General features: G+C 69.8%; 1 protein-coding gene across 3 annotated transcripts in view; it reads left to right on the top strand.

Moving 5' to 3' along the window:
• NFATC1 (nuclear factor of activated T cells 1) overlaps nucleotides 1–13,933 on the top strand; it is a 79,399-nt gene that overhangs the window by 15,958 nt on the left and 49,508 nt on the right. For all 3 annotated transcript variants that reach the window (XM_054583796.1, XM_054583798.1, XM_054583797.1), the window contains exons 3-5: nucleotides 5,897–6,056; nucleotides 12,104–12,306; nucleotides 13,510–13,682. In XM_054583796.1, the coding sequence (XP_054439771.1) occupies nucleotides 5,897–6,056; nucleotides 12,104–12,306; nucleotides 13,510–13,682 (536 nt within the window). The remainder of the gene's footprint in view (nucleotides 1–5,896; nucleotides 6,057–12,103; nucleotides 12,307–13,509; nucleotides 13,683–13,933) is intronic.

The following is a 13,933-nucleotide window of genomic DNA, read 5'->3' on the forward strand; positions in this document are numbered from 1 at the left end:
AGAGACGAAGCTCAGCCGCGGCCCGACCCAGAGGCTGAACTCGGGGTCTGACGGGCAGGGGGCGGGGCTGCGTGCGGGCGCCCGGGTCGCGGGGCGGTGTCCCCCTGCGCGGGGGCCGGGCACCCGCAGAACCGAGCCCGCTCTGCAGCCTTTGGGGGGCTCGCGGGCTGCCGCCTGGGCAGCCCCGCGCCCCCCGTCCCACCCCTTTGCTTCTGTGGTTTCTTCTGGCTCCGCCGAGTCGCTGCTGACTCTCAGGAGGCACCTGCCAGCCTGACCCAGGACGCGAGGGTCCAGCCCGACGCCGGGCGGGGGAGGGGGGGCGCCGGGGGGAGGGGCGGCGGCAGCGCTCTGCCGCCCAGGCCCGGGCCGGCCGGGGGCCCCTTCCCCTCGGTGAGGGGCTCCGTGAGAGCCCGTTGTTGGAAGAAGAGAAGCCCCTGTACTTCCGCGCCCTGGACGGGACAAAAGCCCGAACCTCGGCGGCGCGGCGCTCAGACTGTGAAGTGGCGCCGTGCGGAGGGCGCGGCGGCCTCACGTCCCCGACTGACCCAAATGCCAGGCTGGGTGCAGGCGGGACACAGGGCGGCACCGGGCCGGCTCTCGCCCACGGAGGCATGCGGGGCGGCAGAGGCGCGCAGGCCCCGCCCCGGCCGGGGCACCTTGGCGTGTCCGGTGCTGACATTGCCCGAGCCGCCCGGAGGGCCTGCGTCAGGCCTCAGAGCGGCGGCCCGTGCGCTGACCTCTCCCTTGGAGCCGGGCAGGCGGGCGGCCCTGCCTGGGAGACTGGAGTTGAACCGGGAGGCGGCGGCCTCCGCGTGAGGACCGGACCTTCTGTGTGATCCGGGGGTGCGCTTGCCGGTGTTCCTGGGCGTCGTGGGGCGGTTTGCCGTTTCAGCGACCCGTCCGAAGTGCTCTCTGAGCGCTGGGCTGATGCGGATTCGCAGGTTTTCAGTAGGGACAGCGACGAGACCCCCTTCAGACCCAGGCTGCTCTGTGCTCTGATGCCACCCCTGCGCGGGGGGGGGGGGGGTGGACCCGCGGCACCGGCGAGGCCGCCGCGCCGAGGACGGGCAGGCCGGCCTGCAGACGCCGGCCCCGCCACGTAGCCTAGAAACCCGCGGGCATGGACGCCTCAGGTCCTCCCTCGAGCCCCGGCCGCCGGCAGACGTGACCGCTCTTCCCAGAGGCCGATGACTCACCCCGGGCGCTGGTGACCCGCGGTGCCGTCTTGCCCCGGGAGGCCATGTGGACATGCCTGACTCCCCCCGAGAAGGCAGGCAGCCCGCGCCAACCCCCGCTTTTCCTGGGCAGTGACCGGCCGTCGGCAGCAGGCTCTGGCGGCATCTGAGGGGCCTCGGGTGCTCGGGGCTCTGCCGCCGCCGCGGGAGGGTCGGGGTTGAAACACGGGGACCACACAGCGCTGTTTCCCATGGGGTCTCACCCGTGGCCGCCCCCCCAATGCGCACGGGTGGGGCAGGCCCCCTCTGCCTTCGCGGGCCCGGCTCCCCAAGTGTAAGGGCCGAGAGAAGGCAGCGTCCTCCGGCGCCTGACAGTGTGGTCTGGGGACAGAGGGGCGAGGAGGGGAGGACCCCCTGAGTCAGCGGGCTCCAGCCTCTGGCGGGAGGAGCCCCAGCAGGCGAGCCGTCAGTTCCCCCAGATTCTGTCCCTGGGCCCCCCCGTACTGTCAGGAACGTCTGAGGTTATCGGATGCTCCTTCTTTCGGTGGGAAGCGCCCGGCCTGAGCGTGTCCGAGGGGGCGGCTGAGCTGGGTGGTCCCGGGCGCAGCTCTGCCCACGGGCGGCTTTGGGGGGCCCAGAGTCCCAGCCTCAGGCACCGGGAACTGTACTGATGGCCTTTTTTTAAATTAGAAAAACAAAGCAAAGCGCTACGTGTTCTCCACCACAGAAGGAGCTTCCTGCCCACAGGGTGCCCCTGAGGCTTCTGAGTTTTGCTCCGCGGGTGGGGCGGCTCATGTGAAAACGGGTTTTGGGTGATGTGAAAACGGGGTCTTTCCAGGCACGGGGGGCCCCAGAAGGGCCTGGGGCCCGAGGTGTGGCCTGTCACAAAGCGGGGCCTCTGGGTCCGACCGCACGTCCGCCGGCTACAGGAGGGCCGGCTCCCGGAGAGCGCGCCGCTGGCGGTTATGCGAGGGATGGGCTCCCCTGCAGAATGTTTACAAACACACACAGAAAGCAGCCCGCAGGTCTTCCCCGCCCCCGCCCCTGCCCCCCGCCCCCGGTGTGGGGCCGCCCCCTCTGTACGGCACCGGACACGGCTGTGCCGGTCGGCTGCAGGGCCCCCAGCTCAGGTCGGCGGGCCTTGCGGCCCAGCCCCGACTCCGGTCAGCGCGCTTTTAGAATCGCGGGCCTCCCTGCGTCCCCTGTGTCTTCTCGGATCGGTGCCGTCGGGGAGCCACTGGGACCGCGGCGCCGTGTTTCGGCCACGTGGTGCGCGTCCCCGGGAGGCGGCCGCCTGTGTTTGTCTCCAGGGTCACGGACCAAATGGCCTAAAGGTGGTTTTCAGCTTTAAGCCAAGGCGCTTTGTTTGAAGTCTGGCCTGTGCCCCTCGACCCGCCCTGGTCCTGGGATGTCAGGGGGCGGGGTCACGGCCGGCCCAGGGCCCCAGAGGAGGTGGGGGGGCTCTGAGCCCGGGCATTGCGGTCAGCAGGGACGCACCTGCGGGGCAGCTGGGCTTGGAATTCTCCGGGGACTCCTGCACGTCTCAGAGTTTTCCCTGTGGGGACAGTGTGTTGGGGCGTGGGGGTCCCCTGTGCGGATGGAGGTGCCGGGAGTCTCGGGGGACAGAGCTGAGGGTGCACCTGCGGGGACCGTGGCGGTCGGCGTGCGGCCCGCACAGAGCAGGGTGTCCCGTGAACCGGCAGGGGCTCCGCGCACAGCCTGCCCGCGGCGGGGGCTGCCGAGTGACTCCGGCAGCTCGTGACGCCTTTGGGCTGTAGGAGAGCGGCCTCTTCCGGGGCCAGACGCGTGCCCGCGGGGGGGCGGCTGGGGCCCTGGGCCCCCGGCTCCAGGGCGGCGGGGCAGCCGGGCCGGGGAGCGTGGCCGCGGGAGAGAGACTCAGTCGGAGGAAAACCCTGTGTTGTTCTGAGTGTGGATCGCGGTGCGTAGGTGTCTTGCTGCTGTGAACAGTGTTAAAAAAAGTCCTTCACACTTTCTTTCTGTGAAGAAAACACAGAAGCTCAATGAAAAATGGGAGGGCGGTTCTCGTGGGAACCACGGGTCCAGCAGCCCCGAGAGCAGGGTGATTCACACAGGGCGCCCCGCGCCTTTTTCCAGCCCGGGCCTCGCCCACACGCAGCGGGGACGCTGGCAGCGTGCGACTCGCTTGCCTTGTGTGGTCGCACACGGCAACCCCGGCGAGGAGGGCGGGGTCGGCCGAGTCCCTGGCAAGCGGGGCGGCCGGAGCCAGGCTGCCGCTGACCAGAGCGGGGGGGGGGCCGGCGGCGGCGGGGGGCGCGCGGGCCAGCGTCCGTGTCCCGGCCGCTCCGCGAGGCGACACGGCATTAGTGGGACACGCGGGCTCTGACTGTCACGTACCAGGCCCAGCAACAAGGGGTTAGAATTTTTGTTTTGCGAGAATCCCAGACTCACCCCGGCCGGGGTGACTCAGCGGGCGGGGCGTCGTCCTGCAGACCGAAAGGTCACCGGTTCAATTCCCGGTCAGGGCACAGGCCTGGGTTGTGGGTTTGGCCCCCGGTTGGGCTGCATATGGGAGGCAACCAACCGATGGATGTTTCTCTCTCTTACTCCCTCTCCCCCCCCCCCCAAAATCATAACCGTGTCCTCAGGTGAGGATTTAAAAAAACCAAAAAGAATTCCAGATTCACAGCAAGTGGCAGAGGAATCTTCCGCCAGCCCCAGACCCACAGCTGCTGCTGGTGGGCGCTGCCCCCCGTGCCTGGGAGTCCCCTGCAGTTTTGTGAATTTCTGAAGTCCTCACGGGACACGCATAAGACCGCGTCCCCCGTTCATGACAGGGTTGGGCTTTACGTCATGGACGGCCGTCCTGGGCCCCAGGAGCCGTGGTCGCCGATTGCCCGGTGGACTGCCAAGCCCGGCGACGGTCTCTCCCAAGTGGCCTTTGTGGACCCCACAGGGCGGCTGTTTGCGGGGGGCGGGGCGGGGCCTCCACGCAGGACAAGAGACCGGGACACGTGGAATCTGAGGTTCTCAGGGGTGTTCCTGCCGGCGCTGCGGACGTATTTGCTCACATTTATTGTTCACACGTGACGATGTGCGCCCTTCACGTCTCGGAGTCACGCGCCGCCGCCGCCGCCTGGAGGCCGCCTCGGGGGGACGCGCTGGTCTGGGGGCAGCCCCCGGGCCCGGCGGTGCGTCTGCCCGTCGCGGGGCGGCGAGCACCCGGGGGAGCCTGGCTGTGCGTCCCCGGGCCTTCGATGAGGCCGTGACTCTGTCCGAGGACGGGACCAGGAAGGCAGCCGGCTCTCGCCTGGACACCCGCGTCTCGGGCGTCGACCTCAGCAGCGAGGCCAGCGAGGGGCTCCCGGCGGATCGTCGGCGCGGCCGGTGCGAGGCTGGGGGCGGGCCACCCCCAACAAGGCGCCCCAGTGCTCAAAACGTGCTCTTTAAATTTTAAAAAAGCCCACGTACCAGGTTACCTGTTTTATTGTGTTGGGGTCTGACCCTTTTCATATACAGACGCTTACAGAGGTACAGCCAGTTGTGCAGATTGGAGACACGTGGGGGTGTGGGGTGTAAGGCGATGTCATAGCTCCAATTTGCACCCCAGGTGACTGTCCCGGACGGACCTGGCCACCTGCTGTCCTCGCTGTGGCGAGCGAGACCCTCGAGGACCCGAGTGCGGCTGCCGGGCAGCCCAGCGCCGCCCTCGCCCGCTCTGTGCAGCCAGCAAGGCCGGGGGCTCGGGCGGGGCCCCCCGGCAGCTCGGGGCGGGGCGGCGCGTGGGGGGACCCGTCACGCCCGGCGGGGACTCGGCCAGGCGGGGCTCTTCGCTCCGAGTCAGACACGCTCGCACTTTGTGTGGAGCTGCCAGAGTCCCGCTGAAAATTTCCGAGCAAAAGCGATGCTTTTAATCCTCTGTGTTACAATATTTATTTTGTGAACACTCTTAACTTTAAACTGTGCACACAGTGTGTTGCCAATTCTGTCAGCGATTCAAGAGCAGACTGTTTGCCCGGATTTATTCTGTAACGTTCGAGTGCAGCAGGGTCTAGAGGATACATCGCCCTTAACCGGCTGGGCCCCCCCGCCCCCGCCCGCTGCCCCCCGCCCCTCGCTGTCCCTGCGCTCTGTTTTCAGTTTTCTGGGAGTCGGACGGACCTTTTCCTTTCTTCTCCTCCGTGTAGTAAGAGGTGCCAGACCCGTTGCCCGGTTACGTTCGCACCACAAGCAGAGGCAGCACGTGGGTGCCCTGAGGGGGGCACTGTCCTCGGGTCCCGGGGGCACCGGCTGCCCGGGTCTGTCCGGGGACGGGGGGCAGGGAGCCCCTGCTGCGAACAGGCGCCGCTGACCCGGGACCTGGAGCCGCCGTGGCCTGGCCGGGCTGCCCCCCGCCGCCCGCACGCATCGCAGACCCCGGGGGCCAGCCGGCGGGGTCTGAGCCCAGCGTGTGTCCGTCCGGGCTGGAAAAGACCGTCGACGGGCTCTGGGGCCCGTGACACGTGGGAGGCTCGGTCCCTCAGGCCGGTGGTGAAGGAAGGAAACACTGAGAGGCCGTTGGTGGGAAACGTCCCCCTTTGACTGAGGAGGCCGCGAAGAGCAGCGGCGCTGTGGCCACGCGCGCTGACCGGACAAGCTCCTCACGTCCGGGGGGCCTCGGGGGCAGCGGGGGGGCCCAACCCCAGGCCGGCGAAGGGGGCGGGGCCGCGCTCGCGCGTCTGACGCTCCGCTGTCTCTTCCAGCCCGACGCTCCCCGCCCTCGACTGGCAGCTGCCGTCGCGCTCGGGACCCTACGAGCTGAGGATCGAGGTGCAGCCCAAGTCCCACCACAGAGCCCACTACGAGACGGAGGGCAGCCGGGGAGCCGTGAAGGCGTCGGCGGGGGGCCACCCCAGCGTGCAGGTACCGGCGCGCGCCCGGGCGCGTGGAGCCCGCAGGCGGCTGCGGGGCGTCTCCTCGGCGGGGGGCCGGCGGCCGGGGCCTGTCGTTTGGGAGGGGCGGGTCGCCGGGCGTTCTTCCTCCATGCGGACACGGTCCCCCGGGCCCTGTGTCCCCCGATCCGTCGTGCGTGACCCAGAAAAGACGGGAAGGAGGGTGACGAGAGCCGTGGGGACAGCCTGGCTGAGGGGCCGGGTCGCGGCCGCGGGGGTGGGGCGTGTCCTGCGCCTTAGAACAGAAAACTCAAAAGAAAATAAAGAGAACGGTGAGGTAAAAATTACTTACTCTGAGGACCTCTTTGGTAACAGACCTGCAGAAAGAGGTGCATCAGGCCCGGGAGAGAAGCGTGTGTGCCCGGTCGCACTGCCTCCCCCGGACGCCCCTGGAGACCCGCGGGGGTCAGCCCGCCCCGGGCGCCCGCCAACGCGCCGTCCCCAAGGCGGACGGCGTCCTCCGGGGGCGGGAGCCGCGGGGTGTCGGGGGGCCTGGTGCCATCCCTCCAGCCCACGTCCCGGGCAGAGCCCGGCAGAACGGGGTCTCCGGCCACCCCTGCCCCCGTTTGCCCTGCCAGCTCAGAAACCAGGGCGACTCGGAAGAGCCTCTGCCCCTCCGGCTTTCGCCCTTGAACGGTTTGCCCCGAGGCCGCCCGGCGTGCGGCGCGTGGCGCGTGGGCCAAGGTCCTGCCGGCGGCGTGGCCGGCAGGGGGGCAGCTCTGGGCACCGCGCCCACCCCTCAGTGCTGGGCGGGGGCGGGGGCGTGTCAGGGGCAGCGCTGGCCGACGCCGGCACCTCCCTCGGGGGCCGCCTGTCACCTGAGACGCTGTGAGCCCCCAGGCCCGGATGTAACTGTTTGACAGTCCCTGCGGTGACAAGAACGCCCCCCTCTTGGCGCCCCCACCTGCTCTCAGGAGCGACGCGGGGGGCCTTCCGTTTGTGTTCCGTGAGCAGAAGGCTGGGGCTGGGGGGCGGCTATCAGGAAGCCGCTGGGAGGGCGGGCGGCTGCCCACTCGGGACCGTAGGTGGCACTTGTGGCCGTGCCCTCGGTGACCGTGAATCCCGCCTTGGTCAGCCCCTCCGCTCAGCACCGCGGCCAGGGACATTTTCAGTGGCCGCCTCCCTGCGGAGCCAGGACCGGGGACGCTGGCGTCCAGCCCGGCCGGCGGCTGCGGGCGTGGACTCCCTTTGCGGCTGCGGTTTTCGTGGAGGGAGACTGCGTGGCTGCTGAGCGGGGAGACGTCGCAGCGGCGGAAGCGGAGGAGAGGGCGCGGGAATGGAGCCGCCGGCGATGGCGGGGGCGCAGGCAGCCACCCGGGCGCAGGCACGGGCCCCAGTGGCCATCTCCCCGCACGGCGGCCGAGGACCGTCCCCAGCGGAGGGTGCGCAGGCGGCGGGTCCACGCCAGCCCGCGCCTGCGGGGCCTGCGGGCGTTCGCCGTCAGGGCAGACGACACGGAACGCTGAAACCTTTTGGAGGAGATGGGAAGCTAGAAAGTGTTGGAAACATCTTAAAAACACGTCCTCAGCAGTTACTGCCCGTTAAAGGGCGGTGAACTGGAGACGCGGGTTCTGCGTTTAAACAGAGTGAACTGCACCCCCCTCCCCCCGACATCACCGCCCGAACTCCGCCCGCCAGGCCGCCCGCCCGCCGCTCTTGCGGGTCGGAAACCGGCCGCGGGGCGTGGCTGACCCTGTGGCTTCGTGGGTTTGGTCTGCGCAGGGGCAGGTGAGCAGCGGAGAAGAAGGGGTTTGGGGCTCGTTCTCTTTTTGGTTGGTGGAGAGCAGTCAGATGAGAGCAGCACTGACACGTTTTTACAGAACGAACGGAAACGGAGAGCGCAGGAGAGCGTGGAGGCCACGGCCCCGGCCCCCCCACTGCAGCCCCGCGGCCGCACGCTCACGTCCCTCAGAAACGGCCGGGCGGGGCCGCTGTTCTGCGCGGACCCGCCGTCCCCCGGCGCGTCCGCGGTGCTGACCGCCGTCCGCACCTCCAGGAGCGGGGCCGGGGCGCGAGCCCGCGGGTCCCCTGCTGAAGGAAGCGCCCGGGCGCAGGGACTCGGCCGTGTTCCGGGCCAGGACGTGGGAGAGCGGCCCCCTCTGCTCTGCGCCCCCGACAGAGGCGAACTGAGACGCCCGACCTTCGTCCTGGGGGATGGGGCCCCCGAGCCACGGGCCTCGGCCAGCGTTCGTCGGCAGGGAGCGCCCCGGACTCAGTCACCGCCGTCCTGGGGGGCCGTTCCGGGGTGCTCAGGGCCGCTCATGCCCGTCCCCCGCCCCCGACCGGGGCGCCTGGCAGGCCTCTGTGGTGCCGGGGCGGGGGGCGGGGGCAGCAGGCTGGGCCGGGGCGGCGGCGGCTCTTGGGGCGGGGCGGCTGCCAGCCGTGCTCCGGGCCAGGGAAGCAGAGGGCGGCCGTCGCGCCTGCCAGGGAGGCCGCTCCCCGGGGAGAGGCAGGGAGGCCGAGCTCCTCCGGCGCCTGACGAACGAACCAGAGAACCACGTCCCTAAGGAGCCCGGGGTCCCCTGCAGCCGCCGCCACCGCAGGCCGACAAGAGGGTGGAGGCTCCAGGAGGCTGATGGGGCCGCCGTCTCACGTCTGCCTTCTGCTCTGTGTCCCTGGTGCCCTGTCTCCGCCCCTCCCGGCCTCGGTCGCCCGAGTGCCGCTCCTGTGCACCCGTGGTGGGTGTGCGCCCAGACAGCCCGTCTGGGGCGCCCTGCGCCCCTGCTCTTGCGGAGGCAGAAGGAGCCACCTGGGGACGTCGCTGCTCTCTGACCCAGGGGTCAAAGGATTAAGCTCCGTTTACCAAGTCGAGTCACCGAAGTAACTTTCCCGATAGCATCTAGCCCGTCACACAGGAGGCCGGCGTGTGAATAATTCATGGGTCGCAGAAACACGAAACACGGCCTTGGCCCTGCCCATTCCTGAACAGCGCTGGGTCTGCGGCCTGCGCTCTGCTCTGCCCGCGGAGGGGCCTGGGAGGGCCCGGCGACCGTCTGCGGGGCCCCGGCCCAGGGCACCGTCCCGGCGGCAGGAAGGGTGGCTCAGGCTCCGCCTGGTTACCAGGGACCCTCTTTAATTAGGGTGCACGGTTTTTAGGCTTAACATGGCCCCCACGGAGCATGACAGATACTTTTCTGTCGTATGAGACACTGGAGAGCTGAAACCGCAGACTGACCACAGCAGGAAACAACTTGCTTTTTGTCAGAGGGTTCAAGTCGGCCTCCAGAGCCGGGCTGTTGGTTACCGTGTTCGGCTTTCGGAGGGCCCTCCCGGGCTCGGCGGGGCGGCTGGACATGCAGGCCCTGGAGGGGCTCGAGCGCTCGCCATCCACCGCACGTTTGCCTTACCCAGAGCCCGCTGTGCGTGCCATTTCATTTGTCTGCGCTCGGAACACAGTTATTAACCTGGACAGCCAGGGTTTCCACAAAAGCCAGAGAGAGAGATTATCATGAGAGTAAATTACGATTTGATGGCAGACCCTGGGCCCACCCAGGAGCCGGGCCGAGGAGGCGCGGGACCGCGCCCAGCGTTGAAAGGCAGCTCCGACCCTGCGCAGACCCGCACGGGGCGCGGATTAATTTTTCATGGGGCAGCCTCCGCCGCCCGGCATCTACTCTTTCACGGCACCCAGATGGGCCGGTTCGTGGCCGCGCCCGTGGGAGGGGCCCGCGCGGGTGCTGTCCGGGCCGCCGACGGGTGGGGTGCCCCCCCCCCGTCCCCCACCCCCGGGTCCGGCCGCGGCTCCCCCGCTGGGTGGAAGACCGCTCCGCGTGTGAGAGCCAGGCTCTGGCCGGAGGCCCCCTCCCCGCGCTGCAGTGACGTCACCGCCCCCGCCCGCCCCGGGCGACGCGTCCCGCAGCAAGCGCCTCTGGCTGTTGGGGAAAGATGCAAGTTTTGCCCCTGGGTTAGGCCTCCTTGCTCAGCTTGCGTGTGAACCAACCCGGAGCAGCCGGCTGGAAGCAGCTCGTCCTCCTCTGCGAACCGGTTCTGGGGTCACAGCGACTGCCTCCCCCTCTGTGTGTGGGCGTGTGCGCGGGTGTGTGCGCTCATGCATACGCGTGGGCATGGGTGGGTATGGGTGCGTGTGTGTGCGTGTCAGCGCGGGGGGTGCGCGTGGCCGTGTGCGCGCGCGTGCGCCGGGTTACCCAGGCCTCTGCAGCCGCGCCCGGGGAGCTGCTGAGCTCAGCACAGGGGCTAAAAACAAACATCCTGTGTGTGGAAAACTCCGTAGCTCCAGGACCTGGACACAGAATAATGTGCTTTGTTTAGCGGAGAGAGGTCGTCATCGTGACAGGTGACTTTATAAATATCGACTTGACAGAAACTGTGACGTGCCAGGGGCAGAAAACCGTGCAGTGCAGCCAGCGTGTGAGGGATTTAAGTGACTTTCCTTAAAATGAACTTCATAATTTAAATACTAGATGTCTACCTCCCAGGCCAAGCCTCACATATTCCCACTTTCCCTGAAATGACGTGTCTGTGAAAGGCTGCAGTTGCGCCCACAGTCCGGTGCATCCCGCACCCCGAAGGTCTCCGCAGCGGGGTCCTGGGGGGCGTTCAATGTCCAGCCGCAGCGCGGCCCACGCGCTGGGCTGTGGGGGCTGCCTCCTGAGCCAGGGAACCCGCCCAGGCCACACGAGACACGGTTTGGGGCAAAGACTCGTTCGTTGTATAGGTTCTTGCGTCACGTTTTACAAAGCAGAACACAGAACGGCAAAACTGGTCTCTTAATCCGTCCCGGATTTGATTCCAGTGTTTCCCGTTATAAAGTGCAGGTTGGGTCCCTGCGGGGAGTCAGGCTGCTCAGCAAGTTCACTGAACTGGCAGAGCCGGGAGTCCCGGCCCCGTCCCGGCTGCAGGCGGCGCCCGCTCCTGTCTGGGCCGGGACAGAGGCCCGCCGTCCTCCGGGGGCGGGGAGGGTCGCGGGTGTGCCCGGCCCTCGCACGTGGTCTCGCCCTAACGTGTCAGAGACCACAGGGTCCGGATGAGACGCGGCTATTTCAGTACGGAGGGACTGCTTTGAAGACGATCTCGCCCCGATGCTGGGACCGCGTCACAGCCAGACGCTGGCACGGGGTCGGGGGGGCGGGCGGGGGTCGCGCCACAACCGGGAGCGGAGTCTCCCCGCCAGTCACAGGGCCACAGCGGGGCCGGAAGCGTCTGTGAGTATGAGCTGTGTGTGTGCCCGTGAGCGTGTGCGCGTGCAGACTGTCCCTGGCGGTTCCCGCTGGGGACTTTGCGACACCCTCTGTGCACGCCGCCCTCCTGCGGCTCCGTCACCCTCGCCACGGACGGACGCTCAGAGGCTCCGGGGGCCCCCCAGCAGCAGGCGGCCAGTGCGGACCATCAGCGTTGGGGGGCGGGGGCTGCCACACGCCCACCCAGATCCACAGACACCAGGCCCCCGAGCCGTCCGCACGGCGTGCGAGGTGTCGCGGGGGGACCGTGTGGAAGGAACTGCGGCCCCCGCTGCAGGCCCCTAAGGGGCGGCCGAGCCAGGCGGGGAGGCCCTGCCCTGTTGGGAGCGTGTCTGGTCCTTGGCGCTGCCCCGCCTCACGGCCGCCGGCGGCACGGGCGGACACAGGGGCCGCCGGCTGGGGTGCACCCGGCGGGGGACGGGGTCGGGAACAGACCAGCCCGGCGGGAGGAGCCGGCTGCGAGGGGCCGGGCTTGCCCCGCAGAGAAGCCGGCGCGGCCTGAGCGCCGTCGTGGTCAGCGTCCTGCGTGCGGGTCCCGCGGCGGCTGTGGCGGCATGCGCGCACGCGTGTGTGTGCCGTGTGCAGGTGGGTGCGCGTGTGCATGCGTGTGCTGGAAGGCAGCACGCGGCGCCCTGCGGCGCGGGGCAGGGAGGTCTTCGCAGGCCCAGCGGCGCTGTCCCCGAGGGGCGGGGCCGGGGGGGGGCGGCCACCTGAGCAGCGGTCCCGCCGCGCTGTCCTCGTGAACGCGCCGCCGCCCATGGGCGTCCGATCGACCGGCGCGGCCGGACGCGGACGCTGAGCCGGTCCCCTCTCTCGCCAGCTCCACGGCTACCTGGAGAGCGAGCCGCTCACGCTGCAGCTGTTCATCGGGACGGCGGACGACCGCCTGCTGCGGCCACACGCCTTCTACCAGGTGCACCGCATCACGGGCAAGACGGTGTCCACCACCAGCCACGAGGCCGTGCTGTCCAACACCAAGGTCCTGGAGATCCCGCTGCTGCCGGAGAACAGCATGCGCGCCATGTAAGCCGCCCCGCGCGGGCCGTCCCTTCGGCCCTCCGTTCTGCAGCGTGAGGCCCCGCCCCCCGCCCCGTGCCCGCCTTCCGCTCCCCGCCCGTCACCGACTTAGAGGGGCAGGGCGGCCGTGCAGACCGGAGGGGCGGCGCGGGCGCTGACCCGGGTCGCCGTCTCTCTGAGCCTCGGGTGCAGCCAGCGCCGGCGCCCCCGCTGGGAGGTGCATGCGTTGTAAACGGAGGCGGACGCTGTGCTCGTCCGAACGCGGCCCGGACGCGTGGCCTCACCGGGCCCTCGAGTGAGTGCCTGTCACGCGCTGTGTGTGCCACGCCCACACGGTGGGCACACAGGGGAAGACAACACGGTCACCCCCCGGGACCTGCGTCCCGTGGGAGCCCAGGGCCATGTGCCAGGGCGCCCGGTGGCCACTGGAGGTCAGGGCCGCGTCCCCGGGGCGGAGAGCAGGTGGAGACAGGGCGCGGGAAGGTTGGGGCGGCCGGGCCACGCCGTGTAGGGTCTGAGTGGGGTCTGGTTAAGTTCTGTAACCTCAAACCCTGCGCGTGGAAAACAGAGGGAAAGCGTTCTCTCCACGCCGGCCCCTCCCGATGGGGGGTTCTCGGGCCTCTGAGCTCCCGCTCAGCCCTTGGCTTTGCTTCAAGCTGCAGTCAGCCCCGCAGGGACCATCCCCGCCAGGTGTCGGGGCCCGGGTCCCCCTCGCGGCAGCCGCCCGTCGGCGGGACCTGCGCTGGCTGGGAGTGCGCCAGCCGCCCAGGGGCAGGGCCCCGCGTCTGACCGCCGGGCCGGGCGCTGCCTCCTCAGGCTTCCTGAGAGGAAAAGTATCGGTTTCCACCCACAAGCCGTCCGCAGCCCGTGCGGCAGGAGTCTCGAGTTCAGCGGTCAAACAAAAGCACGTGAAGCTGTAGAAAACGCAGGGTCTCGGGCTGAGCAGTGGGCGGCTGCCAGGACCTTAAACAAACGCGCTTCGGGGGCTCCGCAGGCGCCGGGCCCGGAGACACGCGCAGCCCTCGGCTCTGGGTCCCTGCGGCCGTGTGGCGGGCGGGGGTGGGCACCGTGGCGGCGGGACGGGCTGCCAGCGCGGCGCCCCCCTTGCCGGGCCGCTCAGGGTGCCGCTGCCCCGGACGGGTGGGGGGCGGCGCCGCGCCCGCGGAGGAGGGGCCCGGCAGGCAAGCGCCCTCTCGCTTCGCCCGGCAGCATCGACTGTGCCGGGATCCTGAAGCTCCGGAACTCGGACATCGAGCTGCGCAAGGGGGAGACGGACATCGGCAGGAAGAACACGCGCGTGCGGCTGGTGTTCCGCGTCCACATCCCGCAGCCCAGCGGCCGCACGCTGTCGCTGCAGGTGGCCTCCAACCCCATCGAGTGCTGTGAGTACCGCCGGCCGCGCGGGCGGCGCCGTCAGCCCGGCCGGGAGCCCGCGTCCCGTCAGACACGCGCGCGTGCTGGCGGCCCCCTGCGGCGGCGGCAGAGCCGGCTGGGGGCCCTGGGCCGGGGTCCCGGCACTGACGGGAGGCGGGGGTTGGGGGGAGGGTAGAAGTGAAGGACGCTTGTCCCTGAGGCACAGGGGTGTGTGGGGGCCGCATTTGCGTTGTCCCCTCCCAGCTCGGGCGCGTTGGAG

Source organism: Pteronotus mesoamericanus, unplaced genomic scaffold (genome assembly GCF_021234165.1).
Source record: "Pteronotus mesoamericanus isolate MK-2021 breed Mesoamerican mustached bat unplaced genomic scaffold, CSHL_Meso_final contig_74, whole genome shotgun sequence".
NCBI classification, from domain to species: Eukaryota; Metazoa; Chordata; class Mammalia; order Chiroptera; family Mormoopidae; genus Pteronotus; species Pteronotus mesoamericanus.